At 39.6% G+C, this 24,688-nt stretch overlaps 1 protein-coding gene across 1 annotated transcript in view; it reads left to right on the top strand.

Annotated features, from left to right (window-relative positions):
- The first annotated feature begins 5,960 nt into the window (after window positions 1-5,960).
- The window catches only part of bckdhb (branched chain keto acid dehydrogenase E1 subunit beta), a 60,201-nt gene continuing 41,473 nt past the window's right edge, over window positions 5,961-24,688 (top strand). Inside the window, exons 1-6 of the mRNA XM_012872970.3 lie at window positions 5,961-6,194; window positions 7,323-7,400; window positions 10,809-10,877; window positions 15,810-15,943; window positions 19,411-19,566; window positions 21,741-21,849. Of these exons, the coding sequence (XP_012728424.2) occupies window positions 6,005-6,194; window positions 7,323-7,400; window positions 10,809-10,877; window positions 15,810-15,943; window positions 19,411-19,566; window positions 21,741-21,849 (736 nt within the window). The 5' untranslated portion in view covers window positions 5,961-6,004. The remainder of the gene's footprint in view (window positions 6,195-7,322; window positions 7,401-10,808; window positions 10,878-15,809; window positions 15,944-19,410; window positions 19,567-21,740; window positions 21,850-24,688) is intronic.

The following is a 24,688-nucleotide window of genomic DNA, read 5'->3' as shown; positions in this document are numbered from 1 at the left end:
GTGTACATTTATTTTGTATTCATATTTTTTTTTTCTATTTCTGGACTTGAGCAGACATTTGCAAGTACTGGAAGTTGCATACAAAATCGTTTTATTTATTTTTATTTTTTTTATTTCTGGGTTTGTTTGTTTTTTTTACTGCCTGCAAATCCGGTAATACACACATTTTGAGTCCATTTTCACTCCATAGAGCTATACAACAAGATCCAACAATTTATAGATCATAGCAGGACTAATCAATGGCATTATTATTATTATTATTATTAATAAACATTTATTTTTATAGGTTGTTTCACAAAGACAAGTTCTCATTTACAAGACAGACCTGTTAATCTGCAGCTTCATAGCATTTGTGCCATTGCTTGATTTCTCCACATATTTTTACAAATGGTAGCCAAGTTGCTGCTTCAGTGCGAAGCTTTGTGCTGTTGGGACCCTTAATAGTTTAGTACAGGGGTCCCCAAGTTCTGAATCAAAGGGCTAGTTTCCCTCATGTAATTCATCTCTGCAGAGGCCGGGTAACAAGCCATTCATTTGATTCAGGCACGCTTGACACGGGGGACATTTAAAAGTAGCAGGATAGTAGCTGTGAGTGTAACAGACGCGAGGTACACATTTTTTCAGCCATTACAATCATTTAATCCACTCTTACCATGCGGTAACATATTTTACACATGCTGACGCCAGCGTCATGTCAAAATAGTTGCCCTGACAGAATCTGTGTCCACTGCGTTGGGAGCACGCATTAAACACGAGGAATGGATCCAGTTGACTACGTCTCGTTTCCAACAAACTAGATGTTTACCTTTGTTAGAAAGTGAGAGGAGTTTTTCTTTATGGTCAGTTGGTAGTTTAAAACAAAATTACGCACTTGTTCTCACGTGGTCCGTCTGTGATTGAACATCCCGAGAACATTTGGTCAATTTCAAAGTAATCAAGTTAGCGTTTCAGTTTCTGAACTGATTACTATCAACCAGGGCCCTATTTCACAAACCAGGGTTAGTGGAAATCCAGAGTAAATTCTGGGGTAAATTCCTGCATACCCTGGCTTTTCTGCATCAGAAAGCCAGATAGTCATTACGCTGAGTTAAATTGTGACAATCACAGCTGGCCTGCAGTTCTGCTTACACAGCATTTCAGGCCGAGTGCTGGTAGCGGACATATCCCTCACATAGTTCAGGGAGCCTTGACATGGGCCGAAACAGCTGCCGAAGTTTTCACAATTTCTCAATACTCCAGGTAACTGCCAGCTCCAAAAAGAAGAAATCCTGTTATCATAAATCCAATTTTGAACATATTTTTAACATCCTGGACTGACAAAATGGATCAACACATGATCCTCCTACCACCGTGTGTCCAGTTGCACACCGTCGGGCACGGGGACTCTCCTTCACCCAGTGTTCTCGGTGAGAAAATTTGATCAATTGAGAGTTGAGAGTCCAGCTGACCAGATGCATAATTTATAGTTTGGAAGATGTGTAAAAAGAGGCTCCAAAAAGACTGAATGGGAAAGGAGAGAAAAGAAAACAAAAGTTGAATGCAGAGATGAAAATGCAGCATTCTAGCATGCTGGGCCTAATATTTTTGGCACCCCAACTGTAACTAAAGTTGAAAGAGGTAACAACTTTAACATTTCAAGAGTAGTAGGAAGAAGTTTTTACAAGCAGAAAATCCAGAATATGGGATGACTCTTAATCCCTGTCATTATTTGGACGGGGATACAAATATTTCTCCCCAAAATAGTGGAAAGTTGTGGCAGAAAGACTTAAAAAGACAAATATCACTTATCAAAATCTTAAGATTAACTGAATCAAAATACTATGAGTGGCGCAGAAGAGGGATACAGATTCTGACGGTGTAAAATGAAATCAGAAACCAGTCTGTGTTGGAAATGATGGTGATAATAAGGCAGACTTTCAGCCTGCATGGCTCTGCTTCAAAGACAATGGATTGATGGAATAATATTCTATATAATATTCTATTCTATAGGTGTTAACATTTTTGCAAGGCATTGTATTATGAAGATGTATTTTGGGTGTTCTATTTTCTACAAAACTAAAGTTTTTAAATCTCAGCGATTTTCCTAGTTGAATAAAATGCAAATATCAGGAAATAAAACTGATAGTAAAAGTGTTTAGCAACCTATTATTGAAGATTTCCTCAAAGTTTTTGTTTTTAAACAGCTATTTTTACACTATTTTGAAGTCTGATAAACCTCTAGGTTGTGCGTTGCACCCCTGCCTTTGCAGTCAGCGCGAACATCACTCCTTCAGATGGCCTGCAGCAGCGACTGCTACAACCAGTGCAGGCTGGAACGTCATCAGCGCTCCTTGGCATGAAGAAAACTCAGATCAGAATTCCTGTCATGTATATTTTATATTGATAATTAAAATGGTGTTTGTGACTGTTTTCTATGTTTGTCACGCTTTGGGGATGTGTAAAGGAGGCAAATTTGTTGCCAATCTAGCCACAGATGTTAAAGTTCAGTTTCCTAGAGCGCAACATGAAGCTCCATATCTTTCACGACAAAAATGACCATAACATCAACAAAGACACAGAGGAAACTCGTCATCCACAAAAATCTATTTATGCATGGCTAAAAAAATCCTCATCCTTCCCAAAAGTGAGTGTCACACACATCCTGGGGCTTGATTCGTATCTCTGCTTGTTTTACATGGTTATATGCAAATTTAAATGCTGGAAATTTGCTGTGTACCGGCTTGAAATTAATTACCCAATGGTGCACATCCTTTTTAAAAACAGTTTTAAAATTTAGATTTGGGGTATATTATCAAGCCTTTTCAACTAAACAGGATCAAGTCCGATTCATTTGTCAAAAAGTCAAGTCAAAGTATGAACAGTTTTAGGTCTAAAGTCATAAAATAATGACTCTAGTCCCCACTTCTGAAGATGTGCAACTATCAGAGCAAATAATAATGTCAGCAGACGTGGAAATGACCACATAGCCCTTTACTTGTTGAGAACATGGAATATTGACTGTTATTGTTTGTGAATTGAAGTTAAACAGATTTGATTATGCTCATATTAGGCAAGACAGGTTTATTTGCATAGCATATTTCAGTAACAAGACAATTCAAAGTGCTGTACATGAACAGAACATAAGATATAAAAAACTGAACGTGGAGGAGAAATAATTGAAGAATGTAGGCAATTTTGTAGATTTTAGAAAGGCCCAACCAGGGAATAGAGTTGAGAATTAGCACTATCTATAAACTCTTTGTGGATCGCATCAGTTGTAACGTTGCTGCACTATCTATGAAATGCATTGTCCCTGGTAAATAAAAAGAAAAGAATAGTAAACATTGCAGTGGAATAGTAGCAGCGGGTTCAACATTAACGTTCAAAGGCAACTCTAAACAAATAGACTTTAGACCCTGCTTTAAAGGAGCTCAGGCTTTCAGCACTTTTGCAGTCCTCTGGGAGTTTGTTCCAGATAAGTGGAGCATAGGAACTAAATGCTGCTTCTCCGTGTTTGGTTCGTGTTCTAGGTATGCAGAGCAGGCTGGAGCCAGAAGACCTTAGTGGTCTGGAGGGTTGATACACTGATAACAAGTCTGTAATGTATTTAGGTGCTAAGCCATTTAGGGATTTATAGACTAACAGAAGGATTTTAAAGTCTATTCTCTGAGATACAGGGAGCCAGTGTAAGGACTTTAGAACTGGGGTGATGTGCTCTACTTTCTTAGTCTCAGTGAAGACGCGGGCAGCAGCGTTCTGGATCAGCTGCAGCTGTCTGATCCACTTTTTAGTGTGAAAACACCGTTGCAGTAATCAATTCTACTAAAGATAAACATATGAATTATTTTTTCCAGATCCAACTGAGACGTTAGTCCTTTAATCCTGGAAATGTTCCTCAGGTGATAGAAAGCCGACCTTGTAATTGTCTTTAGATGCTTTTGGAGGTTCAGGTCTGAGTCCATCACTACACCCAGATTTCAGGCCTGACCAGTGGTTTACAAGCTGAAACAGCAGAATTCTCCTTGTGCAAGACATTGATTCAGTAAGTACTTGGTACAATGCTTCACTTTACTTTAGAATACACAAAAACAGTAGGTAATGGCTAAATTGATTTTTTTTTACAATGTAAAATTCATTCAGGGGCTGCACAGTGGTTAGCGCTGTTGCCTTGCAGCAAAAAGGTCTTGTGTTTTAGTCCCTACCCTTGGCCTTTCTGCATGGGTTCTCTCTGGGTACGCCGGCTTCCTCCCACAGTCCAAAAACGTGACTGTTAGGTTAATTGGCCTCTCTAAATTCTCCTTGTGTTGTTTGTCTCTGTGTTGTCCTGTGAAAGAGTGGCACCCTGTCTGCCTCTCGCCCATTGACAGCTGGAGATACGGGTCAGCGCCCCTCACAACCCCACAAGGGGTAGACGTGTTAGAAAATGGATGGATAGAAAATTCAATCAAAATTTGTCAAAAAGTTTCCTATCCAAGGAAACATCAACTCTTGACAAGCAGCATTCACGCCTCATGAAGAAAGAGTGTAGAGCCACACTCTTTCAGTACTGTTGATAAAAATGTAACATAAAAACAACAACCAGGCAGAATATGTCTGTCTAAAGAGTTTGAAGTTCCTTTTTTTAAAAAAAAAAAAAAAAACATCCACTGTCTGCAGGACTCTGAGGTGGTCCTGGAGAGCGTTCCATAGACGGGGAGCTGTGGCCTCAAAGGCTCCGTCACCCATAGTTTGAGCCATGTCCTGGTTGGGACCAGACGGTGCTGTTGGCCTGACCGGGTTCGGGTTGATGTTTGGGGTGTGAGCAGTTCAGTGAGGTAAGTGGGGGCCACACCGTGTAGACAGTGATGGGTGTGCAGGAGAATCTTGTATCTATAACAATGTGGACGAGGAGCTAGAACAGTGTGCAGAGGATGAGGGTGATGAAGACCCCAAAGTGCTTTACACTATCCATCCATCCATTTTTGAACACGTCTATCCCTTGTGGGGTCGCGTGGGGTTCTGGTGCCTATCCAGCTGTCAATCGGCGAGAGACTGGGTCCACCCAGGGCAGGTTGCCAGTCTATCGCAGGGCGCTTTACACTACAATCACTCATTTACCCATTCACACCCTGACGGCGGTGAGCTATGTTAGTAGCCACAGCTGCCCTGGGACAGACTGACAGAGGCTGCCATATATTGGCTCCGTGTCAGAAACACAGATGAGTATTCAATGGATCAAGAAATTTTGCTCTAGGATTATTAATGTTTCGACTGATTATAAAGGAGTAGTCTCCAGGTATTTATTTCTATTGGCAAAAGTTGTTTTTTTTAAATCAAATTGACTGGGGTTAACACTGTGTCTCACAGGAAGAATTATTTGACTTACCTAACTGTATCAAGGATTAGGGACACAGGTAATATATAAAATATCAAAAGTTTAAAGAAATCTAATGGAAATGTATTTTTTTCATAAGAAACAGTTTTTTCCCCCTTTATCATGAATCCATTTGGCCCTGCGACAGACTGGTGACCTGTCCAGGGTGTACCCGCCTCTCGCCCATTGACAGCTGGAGATAGGCACCAGCAACCCCTCGCGAACCCACGAGGGATAAAGCGAGTAAGAAAATGGATGGATGGATGAATCCATTTGTCTTTATTAAACCCTAAGTCCGTGGCTTGCCTGCAAAACGTGAACCCTTACACACCACCTCCTTTTTAGACCAATCACAGCCTGTCTTCGCTCACATACGCTGACGTTACGTGACAAGAAAAAAACAGGAGTTCTCACTCTGCCCCTTTTCCAGAGCTGCGCATTAAGTTTCTTTATTACCTGAAATTCTGTATGACATCGTCATTTTTTAAAACATAATAAATGTATTTTAAATCGATTCTGAGCCGGCTGTGAGTTCACTTTTTACCGACGACCCTAGAAGTATAGCCCACACAACTCCCGCTGCGCCTCGCAAAGTGAAGGCGTCTTTGTGTCACCAGACGATCTTCGTGTTTCGATACATCTTGCCCTTCCTGCTCTCCGATAATAACAGCGATGGCGGCTGCTGCACGGGTCTTTATCCGAGGTGCCCACGCAACCCTTTCCGTCCCCGGCGCCGGGAAGCAAAGCTCCGCTGGAAGCGCTTTGCTGAAGCTGTCGCCGGGCTGCAGCTCCCGTCTAAAAACCCAACGAAGGCATGCGGCTCACTTCACTTTCCAGCCCGAACCCGTAACGACCCAGTATGGTGAGTTGACCAGCCGGCTAGCGTTAGCTTCGTTCGGCGAGTTCCGAATGGGTCAGAAAGCAGGAGGTTCGCCCCGGAAGCTCCGCTGTGGGAAGAGTTTACCTGTCGTATGAAATGAACGCCTGCACAGCTGCAGCCCGGAAAAAAGAGCCTGTCCGGTTTGGGCTCCATCAGAACTGGCAACATGCAAGACAGTTACGAACTTTTCCATCAGTTGCTTGCAGACTGATTGAAACAACATTGACTTAATATGTCTGGCGGCTCTGAGGTCCTTTTTTTTTTAGACTAGTTATATTGTCTGGATGCAACATTCTCAATTATAGGGCAAGCGATCCTTAATATTTGTATTAGTATTTAATGCTGGAGTGAAATGCAGCACCATGGCGGCAAAGTGTTGTTTTTTGGGTGATCCCATGTAACAAATCAAGTTAAGGAAGAACCACTTCATAGGAGGGTCATTTCTTTACTCAAAGAGCTGCATTCATGACAATGGCACCTTTAAAGTTATGGTAATCATTACAGTGAGTTTTAAGCACATTCATCTCTGCTACTAATACAGGTTAACAGGTGTAAACTGAGACTGGATGCTATTTTTGAGTCATCTGTTTAAAATTAAATGACTGGTAGAGGATTGCTCTGAGATAGAAACAAACAAAGAAATAAATGGCCTGATCAGAGATGACCCACTAAGCAATAGACCTGATTTCTCTGAGGCTACAAAGACCTCTTGTTTATGAGTTGCATCAATAAATTTGCCCTTTGTTTAGGTCCGTATATTTAATGATTTCAAGCTTGTAATTAAAAGGTAGGGTCTGGCAAACTGCTGTGAAAGGAAAGGATAAATAAAAAAATAATAATTAAAGATCGCAAAGGTACACAGCTGGGATTGAACGCCTTTTTAAAGTGGCTTTATTATGCAACAAATAACCTTATCCAAGGGATGGACAGTCCCAGACAAAAGGCCTAAATGTATCGTCTCTAATAAAATGTTTTGTCGTCGACTTTGTACCGTCGGTTGCCTTGTTTGGGAGCCAAGTTTGCTGTGTTATTAATTTCTTTCTGCTCCAACAGCTGATTTGCCTGTAGCTGTTTTGAACGCCATGTTTTTTTTTGGTTTCCAATGGTTAGGTCCCACACAGAAGATGAACTTGTTCCAGTCCATCACAAGTGCCTTGGACAACACGCTTGCTAGTGACCCGACAGCAGGTAGGACTTACACTTAACCTGTTAAAACCCCTTGTGGATCAAACGAGTGGCTCTCAACTGCATTAATGACCTTTGCCAATTAAAGTGGTGTTGACATCATTTTCTAAATTCTGTATCTAAAGCGTTTAGTACACACACTTTGTGTCTTTGAAAATTGAGTGAATTTAGTTTCTTTGGTGACATGCTGTTCATACTGTTATATTATGCACAGACCAGACACGTTGTATTTCATAGCATACAGCTTAATCAGCTTTTTCTATTACAAAAGGTAAATCTGGGGTACACATGACTTGTTTGACTCCTATTGTATTTGCAATGGTTAGCTCCAAAGAACAGTTTGCATCAGAAGGGCCTCACTTGTAAGGAAATTGCTGCTAGTAATATGCACCTTAATGAGCAGCTTTCTAAACGCAGAAATTCAAGGTGAGAGCTTTAGTTGCCGCAGTGAAGTCGTCACAACGTCCAAGAGTTTTCAGACTCCCGAGGAAATTTATTGCAGAACCGTATTGCTCAATGTTTGCAGCAGGTTGGTTTTGGTTGAAAATTGCAGCATCTAGATGGAGTCCTTTTTTTTTTATTTTTTTTATTTCTTTGTAAATCATCTTTGGGAGTGGGCTAGATCAGAGATTGGACTTAAAACATAATTTTTGGTGAGTGGGATCAAAACATTCTTCCAGTAATCTAGGGACAAAATAGTGACGATCTCTATATTTTTCTTATTGAATGAGCAATGGAGGTTCTTGCATGAATGGGCCCGTACGCTGGGGCCCCATTTATAATCTTATGACAGAAACACACCAAACCATCCGATCCGTACGATCTGATGTAAAATTGCGTCGTGGCATTTAGATCTGGTTGAAGAAAATGGGGCTGGGCGGACCGGCCAGCAGTTCTCTACAGCTGCCCTGCGTAGCTCCGAGCAAGGTAGATCCCTGCTCCATCTTGGTCGGAGCTATACAGCAATTTGACGGGAGATCCATGAGTCAGACAAGAAGAGGGACACTTTGGCAAAGTAAAACACGGTAAAAGGAACACAATTTCCGGCCCGGTTTGTCCCATGTAGATTCAGCTCAGAAAGCACAAACGGCTCAATAATCAAAACATTTCAATAAACTGTGTAGAAGTACAGCAAACAGATAAGAAAGTGAAACAGCGATGTTCTGTGAGCTTGTTCGAGCAGAAACTGCAGCTTTACGTTTTACTGCCAAACTTTTTTGTTGTGTATGTGCCACCAATTCCAGAATTGGTGGCACATACACTTGCGTGAATAATCAATCTCTTGAGTCCGGTGGTCCCCAGAGAGAGCTTCTATGCAGTCAGTTGGTCAGGAAAAGAATCCGTCCGTCAGATCGGATGGTTTGGTGTGTTTCAGCTTTTAGGGTCCTGGAGACGTACAGGTCCTGGAAGGAGGGCGGGGGGGTCCAGTGCTGATGATCTGTGAGTCAAAGACAAGCACATCCCACCTTCAGGTGGGGTATGGTACATTCAGCAGGGAAAGGGTTTTCTGCAGCAGACCCAGGATGATGGTGGTGAAGGCAGAGCGGGGGTCCTAAAACAGGATCCTGCCATAGGATCCGGTGGGGTCCTGGTGCTAAAGGATGAAGTGGAGGTCCACAGATCTGGCCCTGTAAGCAAACTGCAGAGGATCCAGGAGAGGGTCTGTGATGGGTTTCTCTTGTGAATGGAGAGAGTCTTTTCTGGGGGAAGGTAGGAGGGGAGTGCAGTGCTGCAGCATCACTGTCTACACCAGCCTCTGTTGGTGTGAAAACAGATACCTCCATCTTTCCTTTGACGGAGAGTTCAGTGTTGTGATTCCGCTCTGAAGAGTTGGAAACCGGCCAGCTGCAGAGTTTGGTTTAATCAGTTTGCCTGATGCACTCAGCGGAGGTCAGTATTCCAACACTAGAGACACACAGGACCTTAGAGATATGTTTGTTTAAAACAAAATTGATAGTCTTTTTTTAAAAAGTTTGTTATAAGTGGGAATAATTCTGTCTAGGTCTGACCAATTTTTTTTTTAACTAGAGACGATCAAATGCAGTATCATGCATTCATAAAAAGATGCATGTGATCATGCTGTAGATCAAAGACATTACCCTGAAATTATCTATCTGTAGTCAGGACACTCCCCAAATCTTGATTCCTGTGTTAAATTTTCAAAAAGCCGGTTGATAAAGAGACTCTAATAAATTTGAGTTATCTCCAAGCACTAAATGTATAAGGATAGTCACCATGACTCGGGGCTTGGCCCTAAGGAGCATATACAGTGGATCCAGGGAATTTCTGAAGTAAAATCAACAAACAGACACGGGTGTTTCCCTTAACTCGTGCTTTCATAAGGTGATTTCCAAAAAACAAAAACTACGTAGACTTAGAAATATCAAGATTGTTCTAAATAATGGCATAGAAAAAAATGTTGTGACTAAAACACAGCAGATATGTAACATTTAGCTCTGACCATCCTATGCCAGATGTCCCTTAGAAGCGTTGAAATGTCCTCACATTGAATGTTGCCGTGGATACAATGGATGACATTGTTTTCTATAAAATGGTTTAAAAATTAGTAAAATTCTATCAGGATAAAATTGGGGCTGGACAATTAATCACATTTGCAATATAATCGCACTAAAAAAACCCACCATTTTCAATTTGTAGAGGTCTGCAAATTTTGGTTACTTAACAATTAATGGATCAGACGCGTCCTTTAGGTGTTTGTAATGTGTTTTAAGTGGGTTTGCCTCCACATGGAAGGGAAGAGAGTTGTAGCAGTGACATAATGTAATTTTATTACTTGTTTTAGAGTTAATATAATCAATACTTTCTACCAGAAACTTTCAGGAATCTCAACATAGCATTAAGTACTGGTCAACTGTTTTAATACATATACTTTGTTTGTTGGTTGCACTTTATGTTCAAAAACGATTGTTGCCCAACTCAACAAGCTATTCTCTTGAATAAGAAAATTCTAATAAAAACAGTTACATTTCTTGTTTTAAATTGCCATCTTTAGCTACAGGCCATTTTTGTTGCTTATGATTAATGCAGAGAAAAGTATAAATTAGATCACAGTTATTGGTGGAATAAATCGCAGTTTTAAATTTTTTGGCAAACTCGCACAGCCCTAGATAAATGCATATCGAGATATTTTAGATCAGTAGCTGTTTTTTTATGGCATTTTAATATGAAAAAAGACTAAAACACTATTCTTAAAATCTCAAAACTAGAAAATTTTACTTTATCAGTTATCAATACTGTGGAGATGGCAAAGCCGTAAAGGTTTTCAGAATGCTTTTTAAGGCTATCCTCACTAAGGCATAAACTTCTCTGTGTAATCTACATTGTGGTTTACTTACAAGAACTTTGAAATATTTAACCCTCTGACTATTTTTTTATGTTTCATATCTGCAGTCATCTTCGGGGAAGATGTTGCTTTTGGAGGAGTATTCCGATGCACAGTGGGCCTGAGAGACAAATATGGTAAGATCCTGTCCGGAGCCGGCTGTTTGTGTAAAATTGTTTTAGCACTAGATGGCAGCAGAGCATCTAAGAAAATCTAACCACCCAGTGCATATGCTGGTCACATTATCACTGTGCACCTGAGGGACCTGAAGGATCCATCTGCACGTTCTGCATGCGCGTGTTGTTGCAGGGGAGCCTTTCACACTTGACGCGATAAACCGATGCAGCCTACTTGTGTTTACGACTTCGTGACATCCTTAACAGAATCTTCCCGTCACAATTGTTTAGAAAAGGACCCAGCTGCAAAAATCCTGGCAATGGCTCTTTAATGAGTGAAATAGAGAAACGTACAGGTGGTGTAGGCACAAGGGGAACCGGACATGCAGCACTGGCAGGAATGAACAGGCAGACTGACAGGGCAGCAGACCACCAGGCAGTCAAACGGAGGAATCCGGCAGTGGGTAATGAGAGCCAGAGAGCTTCTATACTGAGGGAGGTATGGAGAAAGGCATAGCGTAGAACAAGGGGGTTAAACTCTCCAACTTCTAATTGTGACTTAAGTTAAATTTTCCGACCCAGAGGTCGAGAAATCTGACTACCGAGGACTAATCCCTCGAGGATTTGGGTTTCAGACCACTGGTTATGAAATAAAACTAGGCTTGGGTTTTACTTTCTGAAGCTTGATTCACCCACCTCTGGAATTAATAATAAATGACTGCCCAACTCCACGTGAACTTTTGCTGTCATGCTGGCTAGCATGCTGTACTTATTAGTACCCTACTTTTGGGGCTCCTGACTTTGCATCTTATTCTAATATTTCATGTTTTTCATTGTAATAAATAGAAGCGATGATGGAAAGCATCTAAACTTTGCCAGCCTTTTTGCCTTCAAATCTATGTTGCTCCATACATTCTAGGTCATATAATTAGGCCATGGTTTTTGCAGCCAGCAGAGATGAAATGCAAAGAGAAATACAAACAGAGTTAACAGAAATACAAAAATAAGAAGAGCGTTCATAATACAACCTGGATACAAACAGTTTTAATTTGGGGCCATCAGGGCAAATTAATAAAGACGCTTACACTAACGGGCAAATTAACATTTGTACCCATTTTGTGTTGCACTTAATTACTATGGATCTACAAGCCCATGGCAGCAACCTGTAACTACGGCGGTTTGGGTCAGCAAGGATAGCTCCAGCCTTTCTTATGACTCTGACTTGTTCCTGTAATTGTGATGCAGATCTTGACAATGTTGTTTAGTTTGTGTTAGCGTTTGAGGGTGAGGGACTCAAAGCAACAATTAAAATAAAAATCAAACTGACTCAATAACTGGTTGAAGTGACTGACTCAATCCAAAAGTTCTTATCAGTCCTTTTTTGACATCAATGATAATGAGCAGTAATCAACGTTGTGACAGAACCTCAGGTTAATTATATAATATTGTTGTTGTATTCCTGTCATTGTTTAAAACTGTTAACTGAATGGTTCTTTAGGTTAAGCTCTAATAACTACAAAATAAAAGCAGGTGAATATGTCAGCAGCACCCATGTGGCGTGCTGACAAGTTTCTGACGCTCATTTACCTAAGACAGATATCACATAACAGAGGTAAGTTCTTATAAGTGTGGTCAACGGATCACTGCAGCCCCCTTACATTTACCATTTTGTAGAGGTGTAGAAAAAAAAAGTTTAGTGAAAACACGAGGAAATGAAGCACAATTTGAACAACATAACGTTCCTTCCTGTGTTATGTGGTGTGTGTATTTGGATGAAGGGTGCTAAGACACTCCTCTTACACGATGACACCGTCTCATTTTATTTAAGGATGAATTTAGTGTGTGGGGATAAACATTTGAGCCCCATCTTCTCAGCTTTTAGATTAAAGATGGGAGTGAATTTTGATCATCAGCGACTGAGCGTCTGCATAGCTCAGTATGATATTAAGTAATGTTATTATTTCGTTACTGTTAGAAATCCACAATATATCTGCATTCATGTCAGTATCTGCTTATCTTAGTACTTTTTTTAACATATCAGTATTGTTCCTATAAGTAAAACTAGGCTGATGTTAACCAGCTCAGTGCTGTTGGTGTTCCAGCAGGGGGAGGGGAGGAGGGTTAGCACTGTGGTAAATATTTTGGGGCTTGTGTGAATGATGTAGCGTGGGATTGGGGGGGCTGTTTAACTCAAACTGTGTGGTTGTTTTTTCATGCAGTTGAAAGGCAAGGGGAATTTATGTCATATCTGTAAAAAACGTTTTAGTTTTTTGGCCATGACTGCAATATTGAAATCAGCACAAATGTTCATATCTATGAATCTGTAGTAATTGTTGCAGAATTTGAGTAACACTGGTGTGTACACTGTAGCCGCGGCACACGTTTGAGGTGAATATGGCGTCTGAGAGCTGCGTTGCCGCACAGTTTTTGGACGTGTAAAAAAAACAACAAAAAAAAACTCACTGGTGGAGATTAAATTGCAGATGCTATAGTTTCTGTTGTAAATGAAGCCGATGCTGGAGTGATATTTAATTAAGGCGATTTCTCTTCCCATGGCATGGAAACGCTAAATGTGCAACCGTGTGATGGCGTTATTAGACTAACTGTAATAATGGATCACATTGCTTTTTTTTTTTTTTTTTTTTCTTTTTTTTTTTTGGAATGGATCACATTGCTAATCAGCAATCTACATTGGTGCTAAGCAGAAAATCAGAAAGGTGCTTTTATTTAGTTTATTTAAAGAGAGAGCCTTCTCAGAGGATTGTCAATAGGTGTCTTTTTTTTTTCTTTACCTCGCGCAGTTCATTTGACATTATGGGGCATCAAGCATCTTTGTTTAGTGTGTTTTCCTTTGAAAATGTCGTGAAAGGCCGTAGATGGAAACCCGCTGGGACCAAATGTGGCGGTCCTGAGCCTCAGTTGCAAACATTTCTATATATGTCCTGTTTAAAAAAAAAAAAAAAAAAAAAAATTGTTGCTTTTTTTCCCAAATCTGGTTAGTCTGGTCGGCTGTGGTTCTGTGTTCTAAATAAATATTTCAACATTACACGAGAAATGTGAAGATAAAAAGATAGAATCAAATTACTCTGGGCTGAATTAGAGCCCTTGAAAACCAGCCGACTGAGTCAGGATACAGGGCCATCTAAGTTTGTAATTAGGAAAAAGATGTCGCTGCTTTTCCTTTTCCTGGTTTTAAATGCATTTTACCTTTTTTATTTTATGAACAGATTTAAAAGCCAGAAGTCTCAGATCCTGCCAAATGTAGCTGGCTTGTCTTTGTTTTTATTGACGTCAGAAGTGCTGACCTTTTGGAGAGGGATCATTATTTTCCATCTCATCCTTGTGTACAGTGACGAGCGCAAAGCTGTTTTTATCCCTCTCACTACAGAAAGGGATGATGCGCACACCTCGACCACCTGCAGCAATTACACAGAACACAGGTTAATACAGGGCAGGTAGTCTATGAATGGCTTTTTACAAGAGCGCCACATTCATCTCGTGATCTGGCTCTCCAACAGCTGGGTGCTCGCTGGCCACGTCTGAGCGCCGTCCCTTTAAGAACAACAACACATTGACTGCGTTCTCAGCCCAGCTTGACTCCTCTCTGTTGTTTGAGGAGTTTGGTGTAAATGTAATCTTTATTGTAACAGCTAATGCGAAAGCGTTAGGTTTTATAATGTCTTCGGGTGACCTGCGTCCTGACTGCATAAAAACACTAAAAGCTTGTGTAATTAGCTTGAACTTTCACACGAAGCGGCCTGTTTTGGTTTGACTTAAGGCTCTAAATTTTTGATAGCCGTTGATTTATCGCTCATTCCTCTGAAGGATTTGTGGCGCTGAGGCTGCGCGCTGACTTTTATGAGCTCAGAGGGCACATAAGGGCAGAATTGCACTGCTCAGCAGCTCGCTTCCCAGAACAACAGAAAAAAGGATTGGCAAATACACAAAGATGACAAAAATAACATTCGGAACCCAAATTTAGTTTCCCACTCTTGTGGTTCCTTTTCAGATTATAGGGTGGAGAGTGGAAATAATTTTTTTTTTCCTTCTGTTTTTACTCCATGGGGGCTGCGTGAGTGGATTGCTGGATTGGTTTAATGCAGTTAAGGGAGACTCGTGAGTCTATCACTTCATTGATTTTTAGGACCATATGATATGAAGGCAAAGAAGATGAGTGCCAAATCTCGTCAGCATAGACCAAGTATGTCTAAAAACAGATAGTTTGTTCCACATGTGGTTAATTGTGGTCCTTCCACAGGAATAAATACATTTACATGGTCATCAAGCAGTCTAGACTGAAATCACGGACATTACAGCTTAAAGGGGCCTAATCATGTATCTTGACCATAAATCTTCAAATAAAACGGTATACATCAAGGGTTCATCCTGATAGTGTTTACTTGTCCTGTTTGAGCCTGAAAAGAACCACCGGGTGCGATCAGCAGACATAAACGTCGTGCCGTCTGCTGGCAGTACAGAGGAACTATCAGAAAGCAAGATGGCGACAATTGACGTGGCTACGGTAGGAGCTAGTAGACCTTCCCGCAAAGCCTCGCAGTGAAGGGACAGCTCGGTGTCGCTGAAGACCACCCCGATCTACAGGGTTAGGATTATCTCACCACCTCCACTGGACTTTGCTGATTCGCTTCGCTCCTCAGCTTCTCCTTGTTTACTCCATGTGCGTTTGTGCAATATTGTACTTCCGGTCACATGGTCTTGGTATGGTAAATTTACACAAAAGCACTTTACAAACAAATGGAGCAAAACAAAACTGAAAAAATAAATATCATATGCCAACAGGAGACGATAATTTAATTGGAAAACCTTTGTAAGCTACCAGAGTGAGCTGCTGGTGTAGACTAGACCCCTTTAAGAAAACAATGTCATTATCAATGACCTCATCATTTTCTGTTTTTTTTTTTTTTGTTTTTTTTGGCTGTGCTTGATTCCCAGGTAAGGACAGAGTCTTCAACACTCCTCTTTGTGAGCAGGGGATTGTGGGATTCGGCATTGGTGCAGCTGTCGCTGGCGCAACAGCCATTGCTGAGATCCAGTTTGCTGACTACATCTTCCCAGCATTTGACCAGGTAACAGACTTTCCCTCTGCTCTGGCAAGACCCACTAATCTCATTTATGATGGAGTTGCTCGGGGCAGCATGTTTCTGCATGTGCACTGACACAGTGCCTTGTATATTTCAACCATTTGCCATAGAGGTCCCATAATTAGTAAATACAGCCTAATCGGGCGTAATTTCCTCTCTGTATAAATCCAGCTGTTCTGTGAAGGCATCAGAGGTTTGTTGGACAAAAATTAAAGAACCAACGACATCACAAAGACCAAGGAACGCATTAGATAGTTCAGTGATAAAGTTTTCGAGTAGTTTAAATTGGTGAGGCACACCTCACAATATGTGCAAAGTACAACCGAGTATGTGGGAGCCTTTAGCAACAATGAACATAGTAAGTTAATTCAATATAAAAGTTAAGTTTATTTTGGCCTTATGTTTGAAACAGGGCGGTATAGTCCATCCACTCTGTCCTCCTGACAGAGACGGATAGTTTCCCTCTCAGGAGAGAGCTGTGTACGTGAAGGGGCGGAGTGATATTACACACTTGGGAAGAATATTTAGTGCTTCTTATAATCTGGTGCGCCTTATGGTCAGAAAAATACGGTAATGTTTAACCCACTGTAACACAAGCCCCCCTGATCTCATAGCAGTAGTTATTTCTTCAATAGCTTCAAATATGGACAATGTTTTCCAAAAAAAATATTAAACAGTTTTTCTTAATTGCCTTGAAGCAGAAATAAAGCTCTGTAGTAAGAAAAAATATGCTTATCTCTAGTTTTGTATATTGGGATTTTGTTTGACTGTTTTCCTTTTTTTATTAGAAAATTAATTCGGTTTAAAATGAAAATTTACCGATTCATGTGTTTTGTAGGGGTCCTGAAATCCCCTCAATTCTATCTTTAATGAGCAACGTACAGTATCAGTACCATGTAAACCAGGAAACTTTTGCTCTTTCATTTTTTATGATATGTTTCTTTTTTTAATGGCAATGAGGAACATATTCTAATATTCTGTTTAGAATTAGTCCAACTCCTGTGCAGTGCTGGACGAGTCAGGGGTGTCTTTGGATAAGTCTGATCCAAGATTCAGCTCTTTCATTCATATTCTCCTTTTCCATATATTTATGAATAAAAACGCTGGGGCATTAAGATTTATTAGACCTATTTTTTGTAATATTTAGGACATCCCATATTTACTTCATATTATGTCTATTTTCATGTAATATTTCCTTATAATATGTACTTTTTAATCTTACTCTTTAATATCTTTTAGATTTAGTTTCTGCTTCTATAGATTTTAGTGTTTATAAAATGCATTTTTCTTTTTTTTCTTTTTTTTCTTTTTTTTTTTTACAGATGTTTTGCAATCCTCTCATCAGCCAAGGACAGCTATTGAATTCTTTGTATTTGTTAAACATTTTCAGTGGAAAGAGTTTATTATACAGTGTTGTGAATATTTTAGATGTGATTTGTGTGCTGTATTAATGTTGCATTGATAAATGGTTTGCCAGTTCTGCTCCATGAAATTGCTTTTTAATTAATGAATTGACTAATGTATGAATTGACTAATGTATGAAATGACGTCCATCCCATATGATGCAGTGAATTGTGTGAAAGTTAAACTCAAGGAAACTCCTGGGAAGTTGGACTCTATTTGCAAATGAGATTTTTCCATCTCGCTCATAGCTCCTTAAACTCTGTTCTAACAAATAATGCACCAAAATAATTTTTAATTCTTGTTGCAATCTCCACATTTGTGGGGACTTGCTTGTCTAGTTGGTCGGTGATTTCAAATGGGTTCTAGTCGACATTTCATACTTGACAGATTGTTGGAACAGTATGCTGAGACTCTTTGCACCATGAAAATTGCCGCCCAAGTAAAGACCGAATCGAGCCATTTTCATTTTACCCAATCAGGCATGTTTGATGTCTACTTAATGATCAGTTCAACCCTTAATCTATAATAGATTTTACATGTATGTTATTTTATATTGTAGCAAGTAGCACAAACATCTATTGAATAAAACGGGTATTTTCTTTACATGACCTCCTGTTTTTCTCATGAAGATTAATACGGCATTCATGGTTAGGGCTTGATGTGTGCTGATGTTTTACCTTGCATACATGTTAACACCGTTGTCATTCTGTCTATCCTTGTCCTCCACATGATAAATGTTATTTTCCTCTTTTTGTCAAGGCAAAATAAAGTAGAATACATTATAATGTAAGCCGTTATATGGAATATGTTACCTGTTTGGTGCATCAAGGAGATAAAAAACCAACGAGCGGGCTGTGTTCCTGTTTAAATGTATACAGGCAAATAAACCTTAGAGACAGATAAAGCTCAAGGTAATATTCCACCCGAGCTTCAGACTGAAAATCTTGAGTAACTCTTTTGGTGGATGTCCAGCATCAGAAACTGTAGACATAAGGAGGAATACACATGGGCGCAAAGAGCTTGTTAAAAGACAAAGTAGTTTTTCAGTGTCTTTGATGGCTTGGGGAAGATGCCTCTGCTCATGAAATTAGTTTCTCTGTCCACTGGTGTGGTCTTTAGCCGCATTTCATATTAAAACCTTTAGAATCTAGTGGCCCTGTATCACAGACCCCTTTTATGTTCTTCTAAAGTTTCATGTTTTGCCCCTTTCACATATTATTTTTTTTCCTCACCTAGAAACTCACAGATTACCATTGCTATCTATTTTCTTATTCCAGCTTCATGGTACTATTCATATTATTAGTATTCCCTCCCTAAATTCAAGTCAATTCAAAATTGAACCACAAATATCCAAAATTCCATGTGTAGAAACAGAGCAGAAAGGAAATAAATTATAAATGATTTAAGCTGCACCTTTCCTGTTGAAATAGAATAAATACAGATGCCCATCCTATTTAAATATTTACATAACCAACCCTAAAATCTTCCTAAAACAATAGACTTCAATATAATAGAGCAGAATATGTTTATGTGACGTGTACTTTATACTTTAAAAGGATCGCACTGTACTCTCATCCAAATTTACAACTGGCAGGTTGTAAATGTGTAAAGTTTAGGTCTAAACACACTGTCATGTCTGAGGAAATCAGTTAATCAGTCAATCATAAAGTCAGGTGGAGCACAAAATGCTTTACAGAAGATAAAATAAGAAGAAACAGACAATTAATCACTAGATCAGCGGTTCTCAACCTTTTTTGGGCCAATGCAATTGCTTTTAGAATTAATAAAATTAATAGAAATGTATATAAAAGTTGCTAAAATTGAAATTAAATGAACTATAAGAAATAAAACATTTCTACAAACTTCAACAAAGGGCATGTTATTCTCACCCATATCCTGGCCTGTTTCTGCCATTGCTGAGGGATTTTTAGAGAAAGATCTAAATGTTAGCAATGTCTAGAAGCCATAAAGGAAGATTTTCCCTGTCGGGTCTCATATCTGAAGATTTACAGTCATCGTTGCTTTAATTCCCTGTATTGTGTTTGCAGATTGTGAATGAAGCTGCAAAGTACCGTTACCGTTCTGGGAACCTGTTTGACTGCGGGAACCTCACCATTCGGGCTCCATGGGGCTGTGTTGGCCACGGATCCTTATACCACTCTCAAAGCCCTGAAGCGTTTTTTGCCCACTGCCCTGGTATTAAGGTGAGTCCTACAAATGTTCTACGTAAAATGTAAAGTAAAAATATTATAGGGTCCTCTTGGCACAATATTCTGGGTTTAAATTGTGACGTTGGAACGGGATGGTAAATGTTTTAGAAAAGTTGCCTGAATTTGATCACTTTTCCAAGAATGCAGATGAAAAGCTGTTATTCTATTGAACTTTTTATTGACCCTTTTTTTTCTATCATTGATAGACGTTTATCGATTGATATATATTGTTATTGAATTATCATCCAACAATAGATTTATGTATTTCATACACACTGCATACTAACAGCTTTTGATGTCCACGTCAGATGTAGATTTTAGCAACTGAGATAGTCAGGGAGAGTGGAGTTCGGGGTTTCCTTTCTTTTATTTTTCTTATAATGCAAGAGGAAGAAAAATGTAGGTTAATCTCAGTTGATGTTGTCATATTAATATTGCACAGTTATATCATAAATGCATGTCTTTCTAATATCAGTAAGCCCTACACTTGGCAGATAAAGCAATTTCTCATTTATCCAACATGTTTCTTCTTCCTGGAAGTAATATTAACATTTTGTAGTAGCCCAACCAGGGTCCTGACTTAAATCCAATGGACTCTGTGTAGAAAGCTGAAATTAGGGTGATGGCAAGGAGGCCTTCCTATGTCAAAGGCCTATCAACAAAAATAAATTGTCAAATACAAATGGGAACATGCAAAATGCTGGTCTGTAATTCTAAGAAAGGTTTGATTGCTATAATGTTGATGCAGATTTTTTCCAGTGATCAATAAGAAGAATAGAAAACATTTTGACATGTGATTAAAAAAAAAGATAATATACTTTGTTTGAAAACTTGCCTAACTATTACACTTTTTTTGTCCTCCAAGAGAGTTATTGGCTAAATGAAAATAATTGTAAACCTCAGTATGCTAGGAGTATGAATCATTTTGGCCTTAGATGTCATTAATGTCATTACTGTGCAACACGCCATTTCTTAAGACTTTTGACATAAAATAGTGGTGAGGAAAATCTCCACAACATGCTCAAATTAAGAAACATATAAAAAAACTTACCTTAATCATAAAACACTTAATTTTCTGCTGTAGTCTATTAACACAATTTAAACTGAATATAGGCTTATTACTGAGACCAGAATTATTTCCATTCGGTTTGACTTTAGGAAGCATGGCAAAGAAAGTGGATTGTACAATTTAACTGTTACTAAGAGAGCAACAGCCATGCTGCTTCTCTGCAAAGGTCATACAGCTGAATGCTAATCCCTGTGCACGCTATCATTACTGGTTCCTCCATTTGACACAAGGCTCTCAAGACTAAATTAGTTTTCCACTCTGTGTTCATTGTGGGGTTTTCTATCTGATTCTACCTTATAACTGTAGTAAAGAGGAAATAAGGTAAATAATGTATAACTTAAGGATAAGGCAGCACCTGATTTGTTGACTTATGAATGTTTTGGTGCATTGCAGTTAAAGGAAGAGGGGTTGGTAGAAACATGACCAATAAATATCAAATATAGGAAGTACAAACTGAGACTGCATTTTAAAATTAGCTTATAAATGCAGTTACATTTGCTAATTGTGTTATTCCTTCTAATCACTAATATCAAAAGCTGAAAACGGGGAGGAAACTGTATATTATTCTCCTTATTTACAAATATAAGAAAAATCTTGTTGAACTGCTGTCGTCCAAAATGATGTTGTTTATCTCACCTGGTGTGACGTCGCCTCCTCTCCTAACGTAACATATTAATGATTACAGGAAGGCTTATTAAAGTCTCCTGTTAGTTACTACGAAGGTTTACCACTCTAACACAGAGTAAATTAGAGCAAAACAAAAACAAACAAAACTGCTATTTAGTTTGAATGGATTCTGTAGAAAACTCTTATCTTGTGATATATCGTACTCTTGATATATTTTACTGTCTGAAGATTTTCAGTTACACAGAGAGAAACAAAGACCCAACCCTGAGCTGTTTTTGAACAAATCATTTGTCTGCTGTAAATGTTTCTAAGACTGCTACATAAAGCTTATATAGTAATGGTGCATTTAGGTAGATTTACTTTTCAGTACTGCCAAATGATGTAAAATGTATACAATAAAACCCACCTTATCTTTATTTAACGTCTTATTTTAGCAAGCGTTTAGAAATGTCCTTTTTTGTGTGTTCCTCAGATTGTAATACCTCGTGGTCCACTGGAGGCCAAAGGGCTGCTGCTGTCATGCATCGCTGACAACAACCCATGTTTATTCTTTGAGCCCAAGATTCTTTACAGAGCAGCAGGTAAGCCTGTTTAAATGTAATTTAAAATGAGAGAAAAAACGTGTTGTGATTGGTTTTGACTGGTCCTGCCATGTTCGGTTTTATCCAGCGTTGAGGCGCAGAGCCTCTTTCATTGCTTAGCTTTAATGATGGCTGCTTACAAGGCATGCAAGGCCCGGTGACAATCAAATACATCTGAGGTGCTCAGAAACTTTCAACACCACCATCTCGGGTATTAGCTTTACACATTTTTGGAGAATAGCAAGCAAAGTTCCCTGAAGGATCAGAGAAATGCATTAGCGTAAATTGTGTCACAACCGGAGGATGTTGATTCAATAAATGGGAAGGTGATTACCTTTTTTTTTTTTTTTCTTTATTAGCCGATTAACTCTGCCGATCACATATCTCCATCCAAACACCAGCGTATCGCTTCCAAAGAGTTTTGACAACAGTTCCTGTTGGCTCTGTGTATTTACATGTGTGAGGCACGACCAAACAAATACACTTTCACACGAGTTTAGTGAAATCTGCATGACCACAAGCAGGAAATCTAGAATGTAGTTTTAAAACTCCTCTGTACTTGTTTGTTGGTAGCTATGGGCATGTAAAAAAAACATCTCACAGTCACATATTGCAATAAGCCCTTGTTTGTGTTTAGCTGATGAAGAAACTGCTGCCATGACAACATAATTGCTTGATGTGTATAATTTAGGGAGGCAATACAAGCTTCATGATTGTTTCCCCCCCCCCTCCCCCACGTATCTTGCATTTCATGTATACCAACAGAGAACAGCATGAACAAGCATGAACAAGAGCAGATTTGCTCTATAAGAAGGATATCTAGAAATCGTATCCTAAATCTAATCAAAACTGGATCCAGCTTCAAAGTAGTTAGGCCACAATGATATAGGGCACCAAGTACCCGCAACTAAGCCACACCGCTGGCCAGGCCAAGTTCGGGACCCAGTCCTCCCGGCAGCCTAAGACCCACACCAACCTTGACATCAAGGCTGACCAGCACAAAATGGGGAGCGACACCCCCAGAGCCCCCAACACACCGGGCAGGAACTAGCCCAGACCTCTTAAAGACCCTGTAGGGAGGGCACATTACCATCCCACCTGGTGAACTAGTGCCTGATAAGTCAAGATGGAGGGATATAGTCTCTGTTACCCACGGACAGCCTGACACTGCTTCAGGAGCCACAGGCTTCCAGACGAGAGCCAACCAGGACGTGGCCTGAGCGCCCACACAAACAACATCACCCCCCAAGTGGGGCAGGCCTTCCCACGATGCCACCAGGGACTGCCAGTACCCACCAAACCAGCACAGGCGCTGGGTGGGAGTAAGAGGACCACACCATTTCCCCTGAGCCCAGCCCCTCTTCCAGTGTTATTTGTGCTTATGGTAATGTGAAATTTTACCATAAATGCTGATATGTATGTGTAAAGCAGAGGAGGGTATTGTTAAGAACCTCACAATTCGATTTAATACTGATTCGATATTGATTTAAATGTTTCGATATTTATTTATTCGAAACAGGGAACTAACTCATTCAGAAGATTATCTGGATCAATATTGATTAGGAAAACTGTATTGCAGTGCATTGATAAATACATTTTTTTTACCCACTCCTAGCCTAAATTGCATTAAAATTGGGCTTGTTCTTGTGGTGTGCTGCTTGGGGACAGCATAGTCTCCCTGAACCTAACTTGAAAGCCCCAAGTTTCCCTAGTGTGTTAAAAATGTGGCGCAGGATGGGCCAAAATATGTTAAAACATAGCTCCTTATTGTCCCTAAATCCAAGTGGAAACTAAGAGGAGATTGTGCTTTTGCTGTAGCTACTCCAAAGTTGTGGAATCATCTGCCCTTGTCAGGCTCTTGTCTTTTAAAGTTTAGGACTCTTTTTACAACACACACCTGTTTAAGGAAACCTTTTGCACATCCTAAGGGCCTGTCTCTATTTTTTTCAATTTTTAATTATTTTAACAATTTTAACAGTTTTTAACTGTCTTGTCTGTTAAAGCTTGTCTGTGTTTTATTTGTCTGTTTTAAATTTACTGTAATTTTCTCACACATCAATGAGCTTAACTATAGTAATTAAGTAAGTCCTCTTTAATGCGTGTTAGGTAAGGTTGGGCATTGAGTAAGTAAACTGCATCTGGTTTTTGGGGGCAATGATATTCTCAAGGGTTTAGTTAAAACTGACATTTTTGAAAATGGGGCTCAAGCAAATGGCGATTACAACAGTTGTCTGAAACATCCACTTGGATAATTATCCACTTTTCTTTCATTTGTTGGTTAAACCACAGAGGCAGACAAGAACCCAGGTAGATTGGGTTAGGTTATTGTCTGCTGGTCCGTTTCTCTGACATCAGCTGGTACTTGATTATAAGCTTCATAGGCCCTGATTGATGATAAGTTGGTCAGACACTGAAAAATTAAAAAATCTTATTGTTACATTTCTAAATAATTATAGTTGTATGCATGACTTCTGTGTTTAGGTTGATAGCCAATAAGCAAAAGTAGGGGAAAGCAAGTGATTGCATTGAAAGTCCCCTTAGCTCTGAAAATGTATTGCCAAGGCCTACAGTTTGTTTGTGAAATGATTTAGAAGGGAGATGGATAATTATTATTGCAGATGATGGCAGGAGAGGGGCCAGCTGAAGGTAATTTGTGTGGGGGTGACAATGTCATGCTGAAACACTCCATGTTTTTCCTCATTCTGCTGGTGTGTAGCTCGGGCTGTACCGCTCTGTTATAGGATATGTGGAAGAACATCAAGGTAGATGCAAACCTGATGTACTTTTATTATTGATGTTCTTAATATTTTCCAAGTGTGGATTTATCTTTTGAATTTTA

The sequence above is a fragment of the Fundulus heteroclitus genome, chromosome 3, assembly GCF_011125445.2.
Source record: "Fundulus heteroclitus isolate FHET01 chromosome 3, MU-UCD_Fhet_4.1, whole genome shotgun sequence".
Lineage (NCBI taxonomy): Eukaryota > Metazoa > Chordata > Actinopteri > Cyprinodontiformes > Fundulidae > Fundulus > Fundulus heteroclitus.
The sequence above is the reverse complement of the archived record's forward strand: the minus strand, read 5'-3'. Positions and strand labels throughout refer to the sequence as shown.